The sequence below is a fragment of the Muntiacus reevesi genome, chromosome 10 (assembly GCF_963930625.1).
Source record: "Muntiacus reevesi chromosome 10, mMunRee1.1, whole genome shotgun sequence".
NCBI lineage: Eukaryota > Metazoa > Chordata > Mammalia > Artiodactyla > Cervidae > Muntiacus > Muntiacus reevesi.
Window position 1 is genome coordinate 8606555 of NC_089258.1, and position 22715 is coordinate 8629269.

General features: G+C 54.3%; 3 protein-coding genes across 5 annotated transcripts; 2 read left to right on the forward strand and 1 right to left on the reverse strand.

Moving 5' to 3' along the window:
• Positions 1–1010: 1010 nt before the first annotated feature.
• SIGMAR1 (sigma non-opioid intracellular receptor 1) lies at positions 1011–3802 on the reverse strand. Its single transcript, XM_065946670.1, has 4 exons — positions 3526–3802; positions 3192–3392; positions 2966–3058; positions 1011–2055 (listed from the first exon to the last, which is right to left on the reverse strand). Exons 1-4 carry the CDS (start codon positions 3674–3676, stop codon positions 1829–1831), a joined length of 672 nt encoding a protein of 223 aa, XP_065802742.1. The 5' UTR covers positions 3677–3802; the 3' UTR covers positions 1011–1828.
• Positions 3803–8151: 4349 nt separating this feature from the next.
• GALT (galactose-1-phosphate uridylyltransferase) lies at positions 8152–11747 on the forward strand. Its single transcript, XM_065946836.1, has 11 exons — positions 8152–8313; positions 8601–8770; positions 9051–9126; positions 9217–9265; positions 9391–9520; positions 9672–9728; positions 9887–10009; positions 10290–10422; positions 10525–10608; positions 10912–11066; positions 11348–11747. The coding sequence occupies exons 1-11, from the start codon at positions 8289–8291 to the stop codon at positions 11426–11428; spliced, it is 1083 nt and encodes a 360-aa protein (XP_065802908.1). The 5' UTR covers positions 8152–8288; the 3' UTR covers positions 11429–11747.
• Positions 11748–13407: 1660 nt separating this feature from the next.
• On the forward strand, positions 13408–22672 carry IL11RA (interleukin 11 receptor subunit alpha). 3 transcript variants are annotated; one of them, XM_065947014.1, is made up of 14 exons: positions 13408–13532; positions 16409–16508; positions 16801–16861; positions 17898–18067; positions 18202–18316; positions 18467–18499; positions 18585–18751; positions 19438–19601; positions 20651–20792; positions 21104–21223; positions 21342–21438; positions 21686–21768; positions 21973–22011; positions 22262–22672. In XM_065947014.1, the coding sequence occupies exons 2-13, from the start codon at positions 16409–16411 to the stop codon at positions 21987–21989; spliced, it is 1269 nt and encodes a 422-aa protein (XP_065803086.1). In that variant the 5' UTR covers positions 13408–13532; the 3' UTR covers positions 21990–22011; positions 22262–22672. The 3 variants fall into 3 exon arrangements, with proteins under 3 accessions (XP_065803086.1, XP_065803084.1, XP_065803085.1); XM_065947012.1 differs by lacking the exon at positions 21973–22011; XM_065947013.1 differs by lacking the exons at positions 13408–13532; positions 21973–22011 and adding an exon at positions 15135–15237.
• Positions 22673–22715: the final 43 nt, after the last annotated feature.

Below are 22715 nucleotides of genomic sequence, written 5' to 3' on the forward strand. Positions count from 1 at the left end.
CCCTAGTAGACGTGGGCTCTAAGCCTAGAGGCAAAGGTGGGTTTCAGGGTGAGAGAAATCCTGAGGCTTGACTTTGCAACCTGTGGTCACACGGAGAGGCTGCAGCCAGGGCCTGTCATGGCCCACACGGCGGTGGTGGACTCTCAGGAGGCGGTCTTGCCTGGACCTCACATTCACTCTGTGTGATCAGTTTAGACTTTTGATGTTCTCAGTGGTTATATATGTAGTCTTTTGTATTCTTGCTCATTAGAATGTCAAATTTTTAGAATAAGAGATTTTTTATAACCATGTTTCTTCCATTTTAAATATATTAGAGTGCTAAGAAGGGAGGCCTGGGCCTTGCTCAACCTCAGAGCGAAGTAGGAGGGTGAGGCAGGTGCAGGGCCCGTGGGAGTGTACACTTCAGGCACCTCTCTGATCTCCTCCTAGTCCCAGCCCTCACTCACTACCTCAGACGTCACCAGAAAGTGTGCCTGCTGCCCACTCCTGGGAGCTCCCACTGAAGTAAGGGGTCCTGGAAAAAGCCAACTGGAGGAGGAACTCCTGCTCTGGGTGGAGGTGAACAAGCTACCCTGGAGACCTAGTGCAAAGCAGATGGAGAATGACGAGGCCTTTCAGCTCAAAAGTGGCTGCACACTGCCACCCAGTGATCATTCAGGGTAGGACTCCCAGGACTGTTCCCAGAACAGCACTAGCAGAGGTAAGACCAGACACCAAGAGGAAGACACACACCTCCGTTAACCGTGAATTTCTTAAAACGGTGGCATTCAAACCTGGTGAAGAGAACCTTATGAAACATGCTGATCTCAAGGCCTCAACCCAGAACTGATCTCTGGGGGTTGGGCACAATAATCTATAGAGTCAATGAGCCTGCGGGTGACTCCTGGGAACACTGAAGTATTGAGTAAAAAGCCGCTGTCATAAACTGAATCACACAGTGAGGGAGAGACCTTCCTGAGGCCCCCAGGAGTTAGAGGTTTTCCTGTTGCTCAGACACGAAAAGAAATGAAACTGTTCAACAGGTCTTTATTAACAGAGACAGACAGATGAACAGAGAATGCAGCAAGGGCAGTGTCCAGAAGCTGTGATGGGTGTGTGCACAGAAAAGGCTTTCTCTAGGCCAGCGACGGCCCCTTGGACCTGGGTCCACCTGTCCAGGTACTTGTCCCAGCAGTGGGCCCTGGGCTGAGGCCAGCTTCCCCATCATACCCTGGAGGGAGGTGTGACCTCGGCATTTTCCATTCTCCTGGTTCTCCAGAGGGTAGGGGACAGACCATGAGGATACTTGCATAGCAGGGGAACAAAAAGGGGTAAGGCATATGGTGAGGATGGGAGATGAAGGGGAAGGGCATCATAGCTGCAGATGAAGGGGGCCTCCAAAGGCAGCCCCTCTTCTCCCCCATCCCCCCTAATCAATGGCTGCTGGGCTGAAGGGTCAGACCCAGGCAGTGTGAAATAGCCACCCCCATCCCTAACTCCAGAGCCCTGACTAGGGGCAGAGAGGCTCTGGAGAGGCCTGAGTTAGTGAGTCGAGCTTGTGGGATGTGTGTTGGAACATGACTGGCTCCCTTGGTATATGTGGGGCTCCCTCTCTGGATGGGTGTGAATGCTGCCATACACACAGGATTCAGTATCTGAATGTGTGTCTCATGTGTTCCCATGACTCTCTATGTTTGGTTGTATAAGCATGTATGTCCCTGCTCATACATCAGGACCTCAGTATCTGCATGTGGTATGTTCCTGTCTTTTCACATGGGCTCTAGCAAGTGGATGTGTGCGGGCCCGCCCGCTCCTGTCCATCCACAGGTCCTCCTTCAGGCCTGGCTGGTCAGGCATCCTGGCCGAAGAGGTAGGTGGTGAGTTCCAGCCGGAGGCCCCGGGCATAGGCTCGAAGAGTGTAGAAGAGGGTGAGGAAGTCCTGGGTGCTGAAGACAGTGTCAGCCAGTGCGAAGCCCAGGGTAGAGGGGATGACACCCCGGCCATACTCCACCATCCATGTGTTTGGCCCCCACTCCACAGCCGTTGCTTCACCAGGCCCGTGCACCACCGTCTCCCCTGCGGGGACAGGGAGCAACCACCTGAGGAGCTGGGCCCTGCCCTTCCCTTCCACGGCCACCCCCACACCCTGCCTATAGGCTCTCTAGGGGTAGGGAATGGACAGGCAGCTTCAGGAAAATAAAAGCTTTACCTCACTGGTCTGGTTGGGTAAGGGGCTAAGATGGCCACTCCTGAACTTTCCTCTGTGGCATCACCTGGTTCATGTCCTCTCGTAGGGTAAGTCTTACTTAGCCCCACATCACTGTCTGGGAGCCAAGGAAGTCTGCATTCCCAAGTCTCACTCATGTCAAGCAGAAGTTTAGCTAAACTTGGGCTGGGCCTATTAGATAGGGTAAGATGAATATGAAACTTGCTAGGCTTTCTGAGAAATGTAGCTGTTCAATTACAATGCCTGCCACCCTTGTTTGTTTTTTGCTGTGCTGTGTAGTATGCAGGATCTTAGTTCCTCGACCAGGGATCTGACCCATGCGCCCCTGCACTGGGAGTGCAGTCGTAACCACTGGACTGCCAGGGAAATCCCATGCCTGCCACGCTTGTGGCATTCAACCCCAAACTTACTTAGCAGTCCTAATGCTTCATTATACAAAAAAGGGGAGAAACCTGTCTGCTTTGTCTTTGGGGCATGACAACATTTCTGATTACCCAACTGACTCCAGTAACTGCTGGAATACTGGATGATTAAAAATCAGACATGGTTAACAGGAAGTTATATTTCCACTTGGACAGAGGAAAGTCACAGAAACCCTCAACACTGTCTCACCAACCACCTGTGGCTTACCTGGAGGGCAAAGGAACTAGGCGGAGGGCCCCTCAACGCACCCCGTTTTCCATGGCATGGCTCCTTCCCCCAACTACAGGCACCCAAGAATGAAGAGACCCACCTCTCTGACAAAGTCACCCAACCCACCTGGGTAGAAGACCTCACTTTTAGTAGTACCCTCTCTCCACTGGTGGAAGGTGCCAGAGATGATGGTATCCGAGATCTCAGCCCAGTAGCGCCCTGAGGAACAATCAAACGGACACTGAATACCAGGGTATCCGTAGCATCCTATGGCTTGGCCAAACGGCAGAAAGGAGGGCATGGGCCTTTGTACAGCCCCAGCCTCCCAGTCCGGCCCGCCGCCAGCACTGACCCGAGTGGCCGCTAGAGCCCAGAGCGGTGCCGAACAGCAGCACGTACTCGGACAGGGAGGCGTGCAGAAGGCACATGGCGCCCATCCAGCCTCCCGCGTTCACGAACACCCACTGCAGGTCCTCGTCGGGCAGCACGTGGCCCGGGTGCAGCCGCCGCAGCTCCACGATCAGCCGAGAGAAGGCCAGCTCGTGGTCCAGCCCTGGTGGGGGAAGAGGAACAACAGAGTCAGGGCCAGCACCAGTCCGGAACTGGGAACCGGTGCCCCCGGAACCTGCAGCTCGTCCCGGCCCGCCCCAACCCGTGGTCCTCCACCCGTTCACCCGCCGGCTCACCCGCGTACTGCCGAGCCAGCTGCGCGATCTCTTCGTGCTGGAAGACGAAGCTCTGAGTGCCCAGCCAGAGCCAGAGCACCTGGGCCAGCACAGCCGCGACCGCCAGGAGCAGCGCGGCCCACGCCCACCGCCGGCCCACGGCCCAACACATCCCTGTGGGTGGCCTGGCACAGCGCAGCTCTGGGGGGTGCCGGGGCTGGAGGCTGTGACTCTCACTGCCTCCGAGTCTGCGGCGCGCGGTCCACTACCCGTTCCCCCGCCACCGCCGTGGTACGGCTCGCCCTGGCCAATCGGAACTGCCAGGGCGCCGGGGCACCGCCTCTCGGGTTGAACCATTATCTCTCCGGGAGCGGGGAGCCGGGAGCTCCGAGGGGGCGGGGCGCCGCCGCGCGCGTCAGGCGAGGGGGCGGGGCCAAGCCCTCCGAGCTGCCGGCCTTGGGGCCTCTAGGCGGGGTCTCTCCTAGCGCCGTCCTACTTGCGGTTGGAGGGGAAGGCGGTGAAACACAGAATGGACTGGCCCTCCTGGGCTCATTGACTCGGAAGCTGAGTCTTCCGGGACTTGTGATGGTAAAGGCCCGCCTTTGTTAGCACAGAAGGTGGGAAGGAGGCTCTTCACCTTGGGAATGTATGGAAGGCTTTTGGAGGCGGTGACTCTTGAGCAGTGTCTTTAAGAGCGATGGGAAGGGCATTGCAGTGAGCCAGTGAGATCTTCTCCAAGAGCAAAGGCATGGAGAAGAGACACAGCGTGGGGTCTTCCGGGGGCCGATAATTCTTTCTTTATTCAGAAGCACAAAATGTGAGAGGAGGGCCTTGTAAACCAACTGAAGGTTCTCAGCCGCGGGGGAGTGAGTGATAAAGGCAGAGAAGCAGAAGAAACATAAAAAAGGCAGCATAATGCAGTGATAAGAAAGACTGGATTAAAAACCTGGCCCCTGCCACCTACTAGTTGTGTGATCTTGGACAAGTTATTTAAACTCTTTGTAACTCAATTTTCTCATCTGTAAAATGGGATGAATAAAAGTACATAGTTAAAAAAAAAAGTACATAGTTTATTGTGATGAAGACTAAACCAGTTAATATTTACAAGCAATTAGAGTCTGGCATGTGGTGTCATTTGCTAGTTATATAAATAAAACATAAAGGAGATTTGGATGACTGTAGCCTCACAGAATGATGGAATGAGAGGTCAACACAGTCAAATATAATTGAGCGGTTCTATTAAATGATGGGAAACAGTCACAGAGTTTCTCAGGAGGGACATGTAGCAGAGAGGTTGCTATACATTCACAAATCCATTCCTTTTGCTCTTGGGCAGCCAGACTATATTCCAGTCTACTCAGTAGTTAGGTGAGGCCATGTGACTGTGTTCTGGCCAATGAAGTATAGGCAGAAATGATGTATGCCACTTCAAGGTCTGGCTCCTAAAACCTTCTGTGAAATTATTGACACTCTCTCTCTTGCCTTATCTATTATCATAGTTACCTATGGTTAAGTAGTTAGTAGAGAATTCTGAATGTTGCACGGGACAGAGCGCTTCCTCTCTCCCACAGTGGACTATGGTGCTAAGCCACTGAGTTTGCGGGTTGTTTGTTACAGCAACTAAGATTATTTATCCTGATTACTAAAGGGCAAAAGACTTGTTACAGTGTACTGTGCAGATAAGAGTAGAGCCTGGGAAGATGGACTTTTGTTTTTTTTTTTTTAAGATACTTTTAACTAAGAAGGGAAAGATTTAAAAAGGGATTATTCCAAGGCTGGGGGAAAATGTTTTTGTATTGGCTCTGGCTTCTGTGACACTCCTGAATTGACCATTCTTTAGTATCCCGAGTAGCCCAGAACTCTGGTCTCTGCCCTGCTGTTTTAGGCAGAGTCCTCTGGGCCTGTCCAGGTCGGCAGCAAAATCTTTTTGAAAACATTTTTCGAAATCTGCTCCAGCACACACTGTTTTTAAAAAAGAGAAAGGCTAATTATTAGAGAGATGCAAATCAAAAGCACACTGAGGTATTGACATCACATGGGTCAGAATGGCCACGGTCAAATTGTCTATAAACAATAAATGCAGGACAGGATGTGGAGAAAAGGGAACCTTCCTATCCTATTGGTGTAAGTTTACCAGTAAGTTTACCAGTTGGTACAGCCACTATGGAGAACAGTATGGAGGTTCCCTAAAAAATAAAAATAGAGCTACCACATGATCCAGCAATCCCACTCCTTTGCATATATCCAGAGAAAATCATAATTTGAAAAGATGCTTGCAGACTTCCTTGGTGGTGTAGTGGATAAGAATCTGCCTGCTAATGCAGGGGACACGGGTTCAATCTCTGGTGCAGGAAGATTCTACTTGTGGCAGAGCAACTAAACCTGTGTGCCATAACTACTGAGCCCGCCCGCTGCAACTGAGAGCCTAGAGCTTGTGCCCTGCAACAAGAGAAGCCACCACAATGAGAAGCCCATGCATCACAACAAAGAGTAGCCCCTGCTTGCTTCAACTAGAGAAAGCCCACACAAACAGCAGTGAAGACCCAACACAGCCAAAAATAAATAAATAAAATTACATTAAAAAGAGAAAAGATGCAAGTACCCTAATGTTCATCGCAACACTCTTTACAATAGCCAAGGCATGGAATCAACCTAAATGTCCATTGACATGAATAAAAAAGATGTGGTACATATACATGATGGAATATTACTCAGCCATAAAAAAGGATGAAATAATGGCAACACAGATGAACCTAGAGATTATCATACTAAGTGAAGTAAGTCAGACAGAAACCAGTAACCAAAGCACATGTTGCTGGGACTTCCCTTGCAGTCCATTGGTTAAGACTTCATGCTTCCAATGCAGGGAATGCAGGTTGGATCTGTGGTCCTGGAACTAAGATCCCATATGCTGTGGCATAAAAAAAAAAAAGAAAGACTGAATATTTGGAAATTCCTTGATGGTCCAGTGGTCTGTGCTTCCACTGCAGGGGGAATGGGTTTGATCCCTGGTCAGAGGATTAAGATTCTGTATGCCATGTGGTGTGACCCAAAATAAATAAATAAATAAAATAAGCAAATAGTTTTTTAAAAAAGCACATAACCCTTCCTGTTTTTCTCCATCCTGAACTCCCCTCTGGGCACACTGTTGTGGGGTCAGCTACAGTGGCTGCTGCAGTGGCAATAATTATTGTTAGCAGACAACATGCTCTTTCCACAAAAAGCAGATCTTTTATCCCTTTTATCCCTTTCCCTCCCTATTTCATGGGCAACCAATGGGATATATAAAGCTGTGGTTTCTCAGCTCCCTGCCCTCTAGTGGTCGGCTTTAGATTTCAGTCTGAGGCCCCTGGGGCAGAGATAAGGTAAATGACCTAAGACCCAGTTTTTACATCTGAGCTCAGCAAAACACCTGGCTTGACCTGGTGTGGCTTGGGGGAAGGGGCCTTCCTGCTACTGCCCAGCTCCTAGCTCACTAAGTTTCTATCTTAAGGTTCACTGAGCGAGCGAGTTCCCTGGTAGCCGAGTGTTTAGGATTCTGAGCACTCACTGCCATGACTCAGGTTCAATCCCTGGTTAGGGAACTGAACATCCTTCGCATGGTGTGCCAAAAAAAAAAAAAAGAAAAGAAAAGAAAGGAAGAAAGGCAAGCTCACTGAAGTCTCTGAGACATTTCAAAGCATCAAGAAGAGCCTGTCAACTTGGGTCCACAACTCAGTTTGGCCACTTACCATCCTCTGGATGACCTTGAGGTCTCTGTTCTCCACTGCGAAGTGGGGAAGAGGTTCAGGCAATATTTAGATGACTCTAAAAAGTGCCAGGGGAGGAATTAATTTGAAGTTTATCCTAGTTTTAGCCAACTGGTTTGATCCAAGGAAAAGTTGGAGAAGGGACAGGATTGTGCAAAGGAAACACTCCTGACCTCACCCAGATGGTTGTTGGAGCTACTGATAGTCCTATCCTCCCCACAATTTCAGATTTCTTATAGCCTTCTTACCCGGACCACTTCCTATGCTTTGTGTGTGTGTGTGTGTGTATATGACAGAGAGAGAGAATATGGTTAGTTAGTCCCCTTTCCCCAAACCTGTTTCTGCTGCCTGGTGGGGCAAGCATATGGTTACAGCGAGGTACCCACTCCTCTAAGTAGTTCCTGAAGCCTGGGTTTAGGTGAAGCAGATCAAACCCCACAGCCCCGTACCCCATCCCCTTGCTTTTCCTCCACCAGAGTCACTGAACAGGTAAGTGAGGTGATTGTGGATCCAGGGTTATACCCTTACCTGTCCCAGAATGTAAGCTCTGGGAGGGCTGAGACTATGACTTGTGCACACAGGTACATCCTTTTGTGCCACATGGAGCCTAGGTTCCTGGCACGCGGTGGATACTCAATAGGTAAATATTTGCTGAATGAATGATCAAATGAATGACTTAATATATCAAAGAAGTCTTTTAAGCATCCTGGAGCTGAGGAATCTGTAGTAAGCAGTTTCACAGAGGCTGTTTCAGGGTGGTTAGTGGCTTTGGCCCTAGAGTGTGATCATCAAAGTCGCCCCCTGTAGGGGTAGTCAGTCCTGAGCCCCGCCCCCAGGTAGGGCAGGGCGGCCCCTCGGGCTGTCACGTGCTGGCGGCTGTCCAATCATCGAGGTCGGGGCGGGGCCGGACAGACGAGGCGATGGGGGCGAAGTGAGCAGGCTCAAAGTTCCAGAAGATACCTCCCCCCCGGTGGCCTCCAGTCGCGCCGCGCAGCGTGTCCTGAGCAGCGCCAGCGGGCGTTAGAGGCGGACGCCATGGCCACAAGCTTCCGGGCAAGCGGTAACTGCAGGGCAGCCGGGACTCGCTGGGACGCGAAACTGAACCCTCCCCTTCCTTAGGAAGGGGCCGTCCCTGCCCGCTGGTCGGCGCGCCCACCGGTCCAGGCACGCGCGGCGAAGGGACACGCCGGTGTTGGGGCTGCAGGCTAATTGGTGCTGGGAACGCTCAAGCTGCGGCCTTTAGCTCTTGAGCAGGGTGGGGCCAAGAGCGTGCATCCGAGCTTGGGCCTTCTGCAGGGGAGAAGGGGGCGGAGAGCTTTGTGACTGATCTGGACTCTCTGCCGCCAGAGCATCAGCATATCCGCTACAACCCGCTACAAGATGAGTGGGTGCTGGTGTCAGCGCACCGCATGAAGCGTCCCTGGCAGGGGCAGGTCGAGCCCCCGCCTCTGACGACAGTTCCCCGACATGACCCTCACAACCCTCTCTGTCCGGGGGCCACACGGGCCAATGGAGAGGTCAGTCTTTAGATCCTACATCTGCAGGCTTGGCGGGGGGTGGGGGGGTGGGAATAGGGGAAGTAGCTCCGTCTCCTTTCTCTTACAGTTTCCCTTCACCCCGCAGAGGAGTGGACTCTAACCCTTCACCTCGCAGGGGTAGTGGACCTCCTTCTGGGTCATATCCCACCAAATCTTTTTGACCTCAGAGTGGCCTTCCCCACCTACTTATAAGCTTGAGACCCACCAGATGACTGGTGGTATGGGCCAGCAAAGGCTTCTAGCCCATCCTTGTCTGTAGGTGAATCCTGACTATGAAGGCACCTTCGTGTTTGACAATGACTTCCCAGCTCTGCAGCCGGATGCCCCTAGTCCAGGTAACCTGGCTCTGGATGCTGTTGGGGAGCAAAGGGGTTGTACCTTGTTGGGGGACTTCTGCTAGAGAGAGTGATACCCCTTTATCTTAGGACCCAGTGATCACCCCCTTTTCCAAGCAGAGGCTGCTCGAGGAGTTTGGTAACAATGAATTTCTACTCTTAACACCCTTCAACCTGGGGCCTGGACTGAATACTCGGATTGGGCCCTACCCCCGACACAGCAAGCCCTATACCTAAGTCACCTCTCCTTCCTTCACCACCTAGTAAGGTCATGTGCTTCCACCCCTGGTCGGATGTGACACTGCCACTCATGTCAGTCCCTGAGATCCGAGCTGTCGTTGATGCGTGGGCCTCAGTCACAGAGGAACTGGGTGCCCAGTACCCTTGGGTGCAGGTCTGTGAGGTTGCCCCCTCTACTAGATGGTCAGGGAAGGGGTGGTACAATTTGGTTCTGGGAATTGGCACTTTTATTTCCATGGGCTGTGGTTGGGAGGGGTTGACTTGGTATCTTTTTGGCTATAAAGCTCCCTACTCCTACCTCGTAGATCTTTGAAAACAAAGGAGCCATGATGGGCTGTTCTAACCCCCATCCCCACTGTCAGGTAAGAGTGTGAGGGGCTTCCATAGATATCTGGGCTGAGTCCAACCCAGCACTGTGGGGTGGGGAACCGGAGTAAGGGAAGGGCCAGAGGACGTATGCTACTGATGTGGAGGCTCAGGGGGTGAAGGATCTGCCAGCTCTTCTTCTGCCCCTTGACAGGTGTGGGCCAGCAGCTTCCTGCCAGATGTTGCCCAGCGTGAGGAGCGATGTCAGCGGGCCTATCAGAATCAGCATGGAGAACCCCTGCTCGTGGAGTATGGCCGCCAGGAGTTGCTCAGGAAGGTGGGAGAAAGCTGAATCTTGTGTCCCTAGGAAGCCCCTAGCCTCACCCCAAAAGGAGAGGTGTGTGAAGGAGAAGGGTAGAAGGGAAGTAGCAGAGAGACTTGCTAGGAGGACATAGCAATAAGCTAAAGGAAAGATAATGAAGGCTTAGACTAGGGTGGTAGTGACAGAGGTGGTGAGAAGCCATCAGTTTCTGCATAGGGTTTTTGGTCTTCCCTTACCTATTTGCTGGCCTCCTCACGCCCACCTTGATGACATCATTTCCACTGGGTTGGCCTAGGAACGTCTGGTCCTAACTAGTGAGCACTGGTTAGTGCTGGTCCCCTTCTGGGCAGTGTGGCCCTTCCAGACACTACTGCTGCCCCGCCGGCATGTGCGGCGGCTGCCCGAGCTGACCCCCGCTGAGCGTGACGGTGAGTCTCCCAACTGGGCCCCTGGGGCCAGGCTTTGGCGGGGGATGGCTCTGGTGGGGACAGCATCTGCGCCCCAGACTGAGAGTCAGGCTCTGATTCCAGATCTATCCTCCATCATGAAGAAGCTCTTGACCAAGTATGACAACCTATTTGAGACATCCTTCCCCTACTCCATGGGCTGGCACGGTGAGGCTTCCAGAGCACCCATGTCCATCCCCAATGCCATTTCTGGGCTCCTGGGTCCTGGCTTAGTGGACTGCCACTCCCAGCAGGCCTTGGAACGCTTGCTGGGGAAGCCTTTAGAGCAGATATGCCGGAACTGAGGGTGGAGGCGCGAACTTAGTGAAACTGTGTCTCCCAGTGCACCTGCCTTGTCTCTCTGGCAGAGAATGCTGGAAGATGTAGTTTTCAGGTACCTGCTATGGTTTGGGGAGCTAAGAAGAACTAAGAAAGGACCCTTCCCAACCATCTCTGCCTTCTTTCTGTCAGGGGCTCCCACAGGATCAGAGGCTGGAGCCAACTGCGACCACTGGCAGCTACATGCTCATTATTACCCTCCACTCCTGCGCTCCGCTACAGTCCGGAAGTTCATGGTTGGCTATGAAATGCTTGCCCAGGCCCAGAGGGACCTCACCCCGGAGCAGGTCAGGACTTGGAATACCCTGGCTCCTTGGGTTCCCTTTTCTCTCCTGTTTCCTCTAGGGATCCCAACAACCATGACCCTGAAAACCCCCATAACTTGGGTATTCCTGGGGACTCCAGAGCTGCTCAACTCCTTCATCTCTGGCTATTCCAGCAGTCCTTCTCACCAACCTCCCCGCCCCACACACCCTCCCCAGTGTCTAGTGTCTTCTCACACTCAGAACTCCATACCCCATTCTGGGCAAACATTACCCTCCCTAATTATCCCCTTTCCCCCTTTCAGGCTGCAGAGAGACTAAGGGCACTTCCTGAGGTTCATTACCACTTGGGGCAGAAGGACAGGGAGACAGCAGCCATCGCCTGACCACGCTGACCACAGGGCCTTCTGCCTGCGGACCAGGGCTTAGAGTTTGGGCAGATGTGGGATCAATAAAACTATGCTTCTCAAACTTTAATCACATATTCTAATGCCAGAGGAGTGTGAACTCTGATCCCTGGGGGTCTGGGGTTAAAGGCTGAAGGCATAGCTCCAGCCAGAACTTTTCTTTGTCAACTTTTTTGCTTACTCAGTCGCTCAGTTGTGTCTGACTCTTTGCAACCCTTTGGACTGTAACCCACCAGGTTCCTTTGTCCATGGGATTTTTCAGGCAGGAATACTGGAGTGAGTTGCCATTTCCTTCTCCAAGGGGATCTTCCCGACCCAGGGATTGAACCCGCGTCTCCAAGAGATGTGCAAAAATTTAAGAGTGCGACCTCCCCACCTCTCCTTCGCCCCAAATCTCTGAACAAAATTAATACTCAATGTCGTGTGTGGCTTATAGAGTCTTTTACTCCTAGGGTAACTAAGGCAGCCCAGTTTAAAATTGTTTTAGAATCCTTTGTTCTTATCTTTGGCTGAGGCTTTGGGAAAACCAGAGCCTCCCTTGCACCATCCCTAGGGTGTCAACTCACCAAGCCTGGGGCTGAGGGTTTGGTGGGCATCAGGCGAGGAGGATCCTAGTCTCAGTGGTCAGTGGCCAGTGGCCAGGCCCTGGGCCGCCTGCCAGAACCCTGGCTTTGTGAGCAGCTGCATCTTGGCTCTGCTCCAGGCCACAGGGGCTGAATGGGCGGGCAGGGAACGTGTACGTGGCTTTTTGTCCTTGGCCTTTCCAGACTCCCACATGCAGCATGTATGCATAGTGTCTGCACACCTCTGTTGCCCCTGTGCCCCAGTCGTTGCAGAGGACAGAAGACAGCCCTGGCAGGGAGGGGCTGCCAGAGTTAGGAGCCCTGAGGCCTGGAAGGAGGGCATGGTTTGCAGTGACCCTGGGTCCAGCCCCGCTTCTCTGGACCTGTTTTCCTGGCAAGACTGTAACTGCGGCAATGACAAGTCATACAACCCAGGAGATGTGATGCACCTAGGGTCCTCCAAACATTTAGGTGAAGTCAGGAGCTTGTGAGTGATGAAGGAATGGCCAGAACACTTTTTGTCTTCTTTCTTTCCAAGGGAATTGAGTCTCCGGGAGGGGAAATCACATCAGGCAGTACTGGAATACCCTGACCCAGGAGAACCTTCGTTGCCTTCCAGCCCTGGTCCTGTCTTCCTAAAGACCCTGGAGGGGAAGGGTCAACTTGGAGTGTTGCCCTGTTTTGAAGCTCAGACAAATATGGCACACATTTTCCTTGAGCCCCCATGGAACCCTAGATGGGCGGCTAGTTTCTTAAGACATACATTCCTATCTCTCACACACACACACACACACACACACGCATATTTGATCCTAGACACACACACACACACACACACACACGCATATTTGATCCTACACACACACACACACACACACACACGCATATTTGATCCTACACACACACACACACACACACACACACACACACACACACGCATATTTGATCCTACACCTTTGAATGGCCTGCATTTTGAAGTCATCCGGGGAGTTTTAAACAGTACTGATTTAATTGGAGTGTGGCTTGGCGGTTATAAAACCACAATGTCCGGCGACGTTTGAGGCCCACCGCCTTAGCAGCAGTCCACCTCCTTGTCTTATCTGGAGTCAGGGGCACCTTCAGCTTCCCCGGTCACCTGCCCAGTAGCTCCTAAGCCACAAAACCTGAGGCTGTGTTTGCGGACAGCTGGGAGGGGAGGGGCCTGGGAGCTTCGGGTCCCGCGGTCCCAGGAGGAGGGGCTTTCGGGCCCGGACCCAGGAACCCAGCTCCACGCTCTGTCCCCCGGCGGCAGCCTCCTCAGTCCCGGACGGGACAGGAAGTGTCCGGCCGAGGTGGGGGTGGAGGTGATTGGCAGTTGGAGGCTCCAATGGGCCGAGACCCCCCCTATTTCACCCTGCTCCTTCCATTGGCGCCTGGGCGGAGCCGCCCCCACGGCGGGGGCCCCAGGGCGGGAGGGAGTCGAGGCCGGGGCAGAGGGCGAGGGCGAGGGCGGAGGGCGCTGGCGGCGGCGGCCGCGGAAGGTGAGGCCTGACGGGGCCCGCGGGTGAACTGGCGGGAGCCTTGCCAGGAGAGGGCGGGGCAGGGGGGTGTGGGATTGAGCGACTGACGGACTGTCAGTGTGCGTGCGTGTGTGTGTTTGCGCGTGTGTGTGTGTGCGCGCGCGCGCGTGTGAGACTGCCAAGGCTGTGTGTGACGATGTCAGTGTGCGAGACTTCACAACAGAGTCGCTTGGTGCAGATGTCAGCCAGCATGCCTGCGGGTGTCGCTGCGCTTGTGGCCGAGGCTGCATGTGGCCGTGCGGGTGTGCGATCCCGTGTGCGTGTGTCTGTGCAGTGTGGTGGCAGAGGCTGGGTCAAGCGATTGTGCGGGTGAGACGGCCCGTGAGCACACCGGGGCGACTGTGGTTTGGGGAAGGTCTCTGCGGGATCTGAGGTCGTGTCTGCCAGCGTGAGAGTGCCTGGCTGGGTTTGTGTGTGCTCAGGTGTGACTTCAGCCGTGGCCGAGTAAGGATGGAACTTGCACTCCACGTGTGTCCTGTGTCCTGACTGTTAGACTGGGGAGGGGTGGAGCTGGGTTTGCATCTTGGGGACCCACTTCTGTAGGTAGCTGATGACACTGACCTTTCGACTCAGTGGCCTGCGTGGACGGACCCATCCCAACACACCTGGCTTTCCCTTCTTTTCGTGCTCCTTTGTCACTGGCCCCTTGATCCTATTTTTTGTTTCCCTGCCTGACTCCGTTTTCTATGTCTTTTTCTCTCCCTATTACTTTCTTGCCAGAGCTCACACTGTTTCTCTTCACAGTTTGGACTCCCCAGGGATCTCTGCTAAGAGCCCCTTGGAAGAAGAGGCTTAAACCCTGATGAGGAATTGCTCACAGGGAGTGCTGTGACCCCCATCCCAGGGGCGGAGTGCTAAGTGTGTGTGTGAGATGTGCAAGGCAGACTTCGATGTCTGTGTCTTTGTGCGTGTCTGGGAATGTGCAAGTGTACATGTCTCAGTGTAGCGGTGTAACTGTGAGTGGCTGTATCTGAGAGTGTGTGTCTGAGGGTAAGTGTGGGTCTTGTGAGTCTGGCACCAGGGACCAAAGGCATTTCCTGGTGCTGGGGCCTGAAGAGGAGAGGAGGGAGGTGGAGGGAGGTGAGAAATGGCTGGAACGTCCAGGGGAGGAGGAAGCTGGACTCTTTGGCTTTTCTTTGTATCCCTCAAAATGGGGCCTCTCTTCCCCTTAAAACACAGCCAGCTGTACCCTAAGGAAATAGTTGCTGGGAAGCTAATATGAAAAGAGTGGGAGCACAAGTGTGTGTCTGCTTTTTCGTTTGACTGTGTCCACGTGTGTTCAGGGGAGTGTCTTTGTTGATGGTGCCTAGGGAATCCCCCTGTGAATGTGGCCGTGAGAACACAGGGAACCTCTCACTGACTGGGACAGAGCAGCCCTCCGTTCTCTGACTGTGCCTGACTGTGCCTGTGGCTTCCTTTCCAGACTTGGGGGAGGCCTCTTCCCTTCCCAGGGCCTTGGGTGAGGGGGTGGGAGGGGAGGCGGGAGGAGGGGGAGGGGGCCTGGCTAGGGGCCGGCGGAGCTGCGGGGGCGCAGAGGGGCGGGGGCAGGGAAGAGGAAGGAGGGGACGATTCTGGGGTCGCAGAACTGAGTGGAGCTGAGACGGTACTGTAGCTGGTGGGAGGAAGTCCTGGAGGCCATGGACAGTCAGCCACTGGGATCACCGAGGTAGGGCAGGGCTGACCAGGGTAAATGTGGCCGGGGGGCTGGGGTGAGCCACTGGACACCCTTGGACAGACACACAGACACTTAGAGGTCCCTGCTCAGTTCTGTGGGTGGGGGGGATTTGGGCTCTCCCTCTTCTAGAGCCCTTGCCTGGGGCCCTTTCCCCATCTGCCCCTTCTCCTGCCCCAGTTCCCACCTCCCCACTGCCTTCCTCCTCCTCTTTTCTCCCAGCCTGAATCCCTCTCTTGTAGCACCCCAATCCCTCACTCATATACAGTTGGTTATGTTTTCAGCCTTTGTGAGATCCTGCTGCCCTAGCCCAGCCCCCACCGCCTCCCAGTCCTGATCTCTGGGCATCTCTGGTCCCATGGCCCCCACCCCAGCCTCCTGTTCCCCCAGGCTCCTAGCTCCTCTCAGCCTCCTCTCCCCTCCCGCCACCCTGTCTCCATCTGCTGGCTCCTCGCCCGCCCCAGCCTCTGGCAGCAGCCCGGGCATCTGGATCTGCTTAACTCTGCAGCCTCAGCCTGCACCCTAGCCCTGTCCAGCCTCCCAGGCTCGAGACCAACAAGATTCCAGAGTCAGGCTCAGAGGAGCGGCCCAAATAGCCAGAGCAAGGGGCCAGGCTTGGCAGCCAGTGCAGGGCTTGGCCTCCTGGGAGGGGAGCGGGGTGGGCTCAGACCCACCCTTATCAGTCCCCGCCCCAGGGTGACAAGGGCGGCCACAGGTCAGCCAGAGGCAGCGACTGTCCTTGGGCCAGGTGGGGATGGACACGAAATTCCCAACAGCTGGATTGGAGGAGTTAATGGGAGTGATGGAGCCTGAGCCAGCGCTTGGTGCCAGGGGTGGGCGCCAAGGGTGGTGCGGGGGTGGGGGGGGGCGGTGCTGGCAGACTCTTGCCTCCGGCTTTTGTTCTGGGCCCTAAGCCCATGACTGAGAAGGAGGGTGTGATGGTGTGTGATGGTGTGTGTGTGTGTGTGTGTGTGTGTACTCACACACAGCACTAGGTGTATGGTGGAAAGGGGACCTTACATCAGAGCCTCCAATGATGTCTGATAGCCTTACCCCACATGGAACCTCTTCCTCCTAGAAAGCCCCAGTTTGGAAGTGGAGGAGGCAGGCTTTAGCCTCCCGTCTTGGGCATGGGGTATCGCTGACCTTGCCTTTCTCCTCGCAGATGAGCAGCAGCTGCTCAGGGCTGAGCAGGGTCCTGGTGGCCGTGGCTGCAGCCCTGGTGTCTGCCTCCTCTCCCTGCCCCCAGGCCTGGGGCCCCCCAGGTGAGAAGAACCCTGCTCTATGACCCCCAGCTCTGATTTGTGATGCCACCAGCACTGTGGCCCCTTCTCAGGCCTGTCCCGTGACCCTCCCAACCGCTGACATCCAACCTGGCAACAGTCCCTCTCCACCCTGTCCTTTGAGCTCTGTCTCCAGATTATAACATGATGCTTTGACCCTATGACCCCACTCGGGTCTTAAAAGTCCCCCCCTTATTCTGTCACTCTCACAAAGTGTGGGGTAGGATGGGAGAGAGGGAAAGGAAGAGCCTCTGCTCAGAAGTGCCTTCCGCAGGGGTCCAGTATGGGCAGCCTGGCAGGGCCCTGACGCTGTGTTGCCCTGGAGTGACTTCTGGGTAAGTGCTCCACCGGCCTGTTGGGCTGATGGAACCCTCTCACAGCGCTTTCTTGACCTTTCCCAGTCCTCAGACCCTCCCATCCTTGCCCCTTGTATCTGTAACCTTCACCTCTCTGTCTTAACCCTCAAACCATCCTTATTCAACCGAACCTTCAACCTACATGTACTGAGTACCTGCTAATTGCCTGGTCTATTCTAGCTAGACCTGGGATACAGCAGTGTACAAGCCAGGCAAGATGCCAGCTAGTAATTCCTGCAGGGCAGAAAATCAAAAGGGAGTGATGTGGAAGAGGAGAGCTGAGTGATCACTTTTTATTGGTCATCAGGGAAGGCCCCTCTGAGGAGGTGATATATATATATTTTATTTGGTTGCACTGGGTCTTAGTTGTGGCATGTGGGGTCTAATTCCCTGATGAGGGATCAAACCTGGGGCCCCCTGGGCCCCCTGCATTGGAATGTGGAGTCTTAGACACTGGACCATTAGGGGAGTCCATGAAGAGGTGATATTGAAGCTGATTTCTTTTTTTTTTTTTTTTTTTTTTTTGAAGCTGATTTCTGAAGGTTATGGTATAAGCAAGCATTCCTGACAGAGAGAACAGCTAGTGCAAAACCCTGAAGTGGGAGTGAATTCCATACTTTTTAAAAAAATCAGATTTGTAAACTTTTAAAATTTACTTATTTTTGGCCATGCTCTGGTTTGCAGAATTTTAGTTTCCCAACCAGGGATCGAACCTGGGCCCTCAGCAGTGGAAGCACAGAGTCCTAACCGCTAGACCACTAGGGAATTCCTGAGCTCCACAGTCTTGAACTGAAAGAAGCATAACCTAACTGAAGTGCAGTGGTGGGAGGGGAGAGAGGGAGGTGATGAAGAAGAAAAGTAAGCTGAGGGCTAGATCATCAGGGGCTTTGTAAGCCAGCAAACAGAATTTGAATTTTACCATAAGCACACCAAGAAGCCAGGGGAGAGCTATGGTGTGGTCTGACTCGTCCTTTGACACTTCCTTCCGTCTATCATCATCTCATCTCACTCTCAGGGCCCCGGTGTCCTGGTTTCGGGACGGGGAGACAAGGCTGCTCCAGGGACCTGATTCTGGGCTAGGGCCCGAGCTGGTCCTGGCCCGGGCAGAAAGCACTGACGAGGGCACCTATATCTGCCGGACCCTGGACGGTGCACTTGGGGGCATGGTGACCCTGCGGCTAGGCTGTGAGTTGGGGAGGAGTGTTGTGGGGGGGTGATGAGGAGTGGAGCTCTGAAGGGGCTTCGGGCCCGGAGGAAGACCTCTGGGATGGGGAGGGCCTGGGAACTTCTCATTCTCCAGCTGCACCCTCTGCCTCTAGACCCTCCGGCCCGCCCCGTTGTTTCCTGCCGAGCTGCCGACTACGAGAACTTCTCCTGCACCTGGAGTCCCGGCCAGGCTAGCGGTTTACCCACCCGCTACCTCACCTCCTACAGGTGTGTGCAGCATTGGCTGTGTATGCCTATATGTTTGGGTGTATAGCAAAACGTGGGTGTGGGAGTAGGTAGGGAGGTACTGAAGGAGGCCTGAGAGAGAGGGAGGACCCTCCTTTTCTTCCTGACCTCGGATGACCTCTCCCCTGTCAGGAAGAAGACTGTGCCGGGAGCTGATGGCCAAAGGTAGGATGTGAGGGGGACGCTGGGGGCTCCAGCTGGATCCCGCAGCGAGCATTTCCAGAGTTCAAGACCACATCCTTCCTCCTAGGATGAGTTCATCCACAGGGCCCTGGCCATGCTCACAGGAGCCCCCTGGGGCGGCCCGCTGTGTAGTCCACGGGGCAGAGTTCTGGAGCCAGTATCGGATCAATGTGACTGAAGTGAACCCCCTGGGGGCCAGCACCCGCCTGCTGGATGTGAGCTTGCAGAGCATCTGTGAGTACCCAGTCCTAGAGGTCTCCCCAGATCCCTACCATGGAGACGCCAGATTGGACCTCAGAGTATAGATACCCCCATAATTCATAACCCTCCTCCCGCTGGGCTCCCACACAGTTCCCTCCCAACACAGGTCCATTTCAGCACACAGATGGCCCCCAGGGAGACTTCAGAAGAATCCAGAGATCAGAACCCTAGGAGGCTGGGTTCCATCAGCTTCAGGAGGCTACTGCCACCACCCCCTTCCCTTACAAGTCCTTCCTGGCTGCCCAACCCCAGTGCTGCCTCTCTGCTTCCAGGCCCAGTGCTGAAGGCAGCTCCATCTCACATCCTCCCTGCTCAGTGGAAAGCCCTTGCTGGCTTCCTCTTGATCTGTGTGTGGGAGGGGATCACGAAGGCTCTGGCTGGAATTTGGGCCAACTCATCTTCCTTGGAGGGAAAACAGCTCACTCTTTAACTCACTCAACAAACATTTCAAAAATCCATCCTCAGATAACAGGAATGACAGATAGATCCTGAGCCTAAGGAATGATCAAGCCGGAGATTTCCCCAAGTTCCTCCGCAGTGCCTCCCCTCTGGGACTTTTAGGCACACACCCGCCTTCCCTTGCGGGGTGATGGGGGAAGGATGAGTACTTCTCTTGTACCCTGACTTTGTGTCCCCCCTCCCCTTTCACCTGCCCGCAGTGCGCCCTGACCCGCCCCAGGGGCTGCGGGTAGAGTCCGTGCCTGGCCATCCTCGCCGCCTGCATGCTAGCTGGATGTACCCTGCCTCCTGGCCCCGCCAGCCCCACTTCCTGCTCAAGTTCCGGCTGCAGTACCGTCCAGCACAGCACCCAGCCTGGTCTACGGTGAGGCCTTGGCGTGCGCCCTGGTCTGGGGCTGTGGGTCCTGTCTCTGGTTTCCTGTTGCTGGTGTTCTGCATGACCAGATCTGGCAGGTCACTGATGCCCCGTGGGCTCCCCACCTACAGAGCACTCTCCCTAGGCCAGGCCTTGTGACAGGGACTGCGCCTCCGCCCAACGCCCTCCAGGGCTGTAACTGTTGTCAGCCCATCTGTGGGTAGATAGCAGTGACTTTTTAAAAATAACTTTTCTAGGAAAGGGAGGGCCTTTCACCCAGAGGCACAGACACTGATATACTCATGTGTGAATAAAGGTGAATTCCCACCTCTGGAGGTGGCAGAGATTGGCTAGCATCAGGCCTGGGGAGCTGCTGCCTCAGATAATAACCAATATTTACTGAACACTGTCTGCCAAGCACCGAGCTTCACATATACTGTCTCCTTTAGTGGGCTTCCCTGGTGGCTCAGAGGTTAAAGCGTCTGCCTGGAATGTGGAGACCCTGGTTCTATCCCTGAGTTGGGAAGATCCCCTGGAGAAGGAAATGGCAATCCACTCCAGTACTCTTGCCTGGAGAAATCCCATGGAGGGAGGAGCCTGGTAGGCTACAGTCCATGGGGTCGCAAAGAGTTGGACACGACTGTGCGACTTCACTTTCTTTCTTTCTTTCTTAGGTGTACTATCTCCTTTAGGTGTATACATGTACTATCTCCTTTAGGTGTATTCACCTCTATTTTACAAGTGGAGAAACTGAGGCACAGGGAGAGGCCCACGTTCACTCAGTAAGTGGTATAGCAAAGATCTGAACCCAGGCAGTCAGCCTGAAATCACAGCCTATCTACAGAACCACCATGCACTTCTGTCTTGTGAACGCTAGGTGTAGACCTGACACCACCAGCCACCCTGTAATGAGGCTCAGAAGGCTGCATCAGACTGACAGGGACGGGACTGGGAGGAAAGGGTGCTTTTTGCAGAGTGAGGCTGGAGGGGGGTGGGAGGGCAGGAAGGCTGAGTGCTTATAACTGGATAACCTGCCAGGCAACTATCTGCACTCCCAGGTGGAGCCAGCTGGATTGGAGGAGGTGATCACCGACGCCGTGGCTGGGCTGCCCCATGTCGTGCGGGTCAGCGCCCGGGATTTTCTGGACGCTGGCACCTGGAGCTCCTGGAGCCCTGAGGCCTGGGGGACTCCAAGCACCGGTGAGACACAGAGCCTGAGGAAAGGGCAGAGGCCAAGCCAACTAGTATCTGCAGGGACTATCTGGCAATTGCGGCCCCAGGCTTCAGCTGTAGCCTGCAGCCCCGCCCTAGCTTAAGCCCCGCCCTAGCTTTAACCCTGTCTCTTAGCCTTTACCCCTACTTACTTACGGAAAGCTGGCTCTGCCCCTTCAAGCTCTGCCTCCTAGGCGCCGCAGGGCCCAACCCTGGCCCTGGCCTCTCCTGGCGCCTGGCAGGCCCTGGCCTCTGCCCCCACTCCTCGTGGGCAGTTCTCAGGTCTCATCTCCCCCCAGAGCCCCTACCGAAGGAGATACCAGTTGGGGACCAGCAGCACACACAGACAGAGGAAGAACCTCAGGCGGACAGTCCCGCTCCCCCAGGACCGTCCCTTCTACCTGACCCGCGGCCACTTGGTGAGCTTGAGCAGATGGGCAAAGGTGGGAGAGAATGACAAAGCCCCAGGGAAAAGGGGACACTGAGTTTGGTCAGGCAGGCTTGCTCTTGCAGCTGACACGTGACCCTCTGCCTCAGACCACAGAGACCCCCTGGAACAGGTGGCCGTGCTGGCATCTTTGGGAATCTTCTCTTTCCTGGGACTGGTGGCTGGGGCCCTGGCACTGGGGCTCTGGTGAGTGACTGGCCCCTTAGCCTCTGATCCCACACAGATGCTCTGATACCCACAGCCTGCACCCATTTCTGCCCCTCATGACCCCAGTCCCAGCATATCTGATTCTGGAACCATTCCTCCTCCCTGTTCCACTCCCAACTTCATGATTCTACTCTTTCCTCTCTTGACCCTTTACTAATAAAACCTTTTTGGAAGAGTCAGAGATGCCCCACATTGTTAGGGAGACAACTTCTTTTTTGTGCTCTAGGCTAAGGTTGAGACCAGATGAGAAGGATGGACCCCAAAAATCTGGGCTCTTGGCCCCAATGATTTCAGTGGACAAGCTTCCAGGTGAGTGTGACATCTGGGAGGTTTGGACTTGGGAGATGTGTGATCTCATTTTGACTGTATGGATTAAGAGCCACATGCTTTAATCCTCATAAGGGTTTTGGGAATCAAAGGTGGGTCTCCTCATTCTTATGACTTCCGGACTCAGATGGGCCTTTCATTCTTGAGTCCCTGGGCTTAGAGTTGGGTCTCTTCTGTCTCTTGCAGGATGCTGGGGCTCCTAGATGGGACTCCTTCATTTTCAGGGTATTATGCTCAGAGCTGGATGTCCATCTTTATTCTTGGGGTATCTGGATCCCCTCCCCTATTCTTGATATGCCTGGGCCCAGAGCTGGATCCACTCCCTCATCCCCAGGGTGTTGGGGCTTACCCAAAAGTGGCTGCCCTATTCATTCTTGGAGTGTTGGGCTCATAACTGGGTCCCCTCCCTCATTCTCAGGGTATCTGGGACACGATCTAGTCCTACCATCTCCCTTGATTTTCCTCTTTGTTGTAGGAGTCCCAAACCTGTAGAGGACCTTGGAGGCCTTCAGCTGATTCCACCTATAATGCTGGTGTGGATGGATGGACAGATGGAACCCAGGCAGGACAGCAGATCCCCATGGAGGCGGGTTCTCAGCTGGAAGTTCTGTTTGGACCCATTTCTATGAGACTCTGTGTTCCCAACTTGCCAGTTGAAAGGTGCCTGGACCTCTGACTTCATCCCAGAGCTGGAGGTCTACCTGAAGAATGTGTGTAGATGTGTATGTCTGTGTGTCTCCAAGTGTATGTGAGGCAGGGGACATGTGTTCTCTGCATGTATGTATATAGGTACCTGGTGAGTGTGTGTGGGTCTTATGCTCTTGGCTTTGCCCCTGGCGGGAGTTGTGAGGGTGTGAATAAAGAGAATGAGGAGGTTCTGTCTGTTGACATGTCTCACAGCTCCAGATTCAGGACTCACAGGAGACTGC

Excerpts from the sequence above, each read along its gene's own strand:
- IL11RA (XM_065947014.1), top strand. The coding sequence starts at position 16,409 with ATGAGCAGCAGCTGCTCAGGGCTGAGCAGGGTCCTGGTGGCCGTGGCT. Across the intron at positions 16,509-16,800 it reads CCAGGCCTGGGGCCCCCCAG|GGGTCCAGTATGGGCAGCCT; the intron begins GTGAGAAGAACC and ends TGCCTTCCGCAG. Across the intron at positions 21,439-21,685 it reads GCCCTGGCACTGGGGCTCTG|GCTAAGGTTGAGACCAGATG; the intron begins GTGAGTGACTGG and ends TTTGTGCTCTAG.
- SIGMAR1 (XM_065946670.1), bottom strand. The coding sequence starts at position 3,676 with ATGTGTTGGGCCGTGGGCCGGCGGTGGGCGTGGGCCGCGCTGCTCCTG. Across the intron at positions 3,393-3,525 it reads GCTGGCTCGGCAGTACGCGG|GGCTGGACCACGAGCTGGCC; the intron begins GTGAGCCGGCGG and ends TTCCCCCACCAG. Across the intron at positions 3,059-3,191 it reads GGGCTCTAGCGGCCACTCGG|GGCGCTACTGGGCTGAGATC; the intron begins GTCAGTGCTGGC and ends ATTGTTCCTCAG.
- GALT (XM_065946836.1), top strand. The coding sequence starts at position 8,289 with ATGGCCACAAGCTTCCGGGCAAGCG. Across the intron at positions 8,314-8,600 it reads CACAAGCTTCCGGGCAAGCG|AGCATCAGCATATCCGCTAC; the intron begins GTAACTGCAGGG and ends CTCTGCCGCCAG. Across the intron at positions 10,010-10,289 it reads GCCAGGAGTTGCTCAGGAAG|GAACGTCTGGTCCTAACTAG; the intron begins GTGGGAGAAAGC and ends GGGTTGGCCTAG.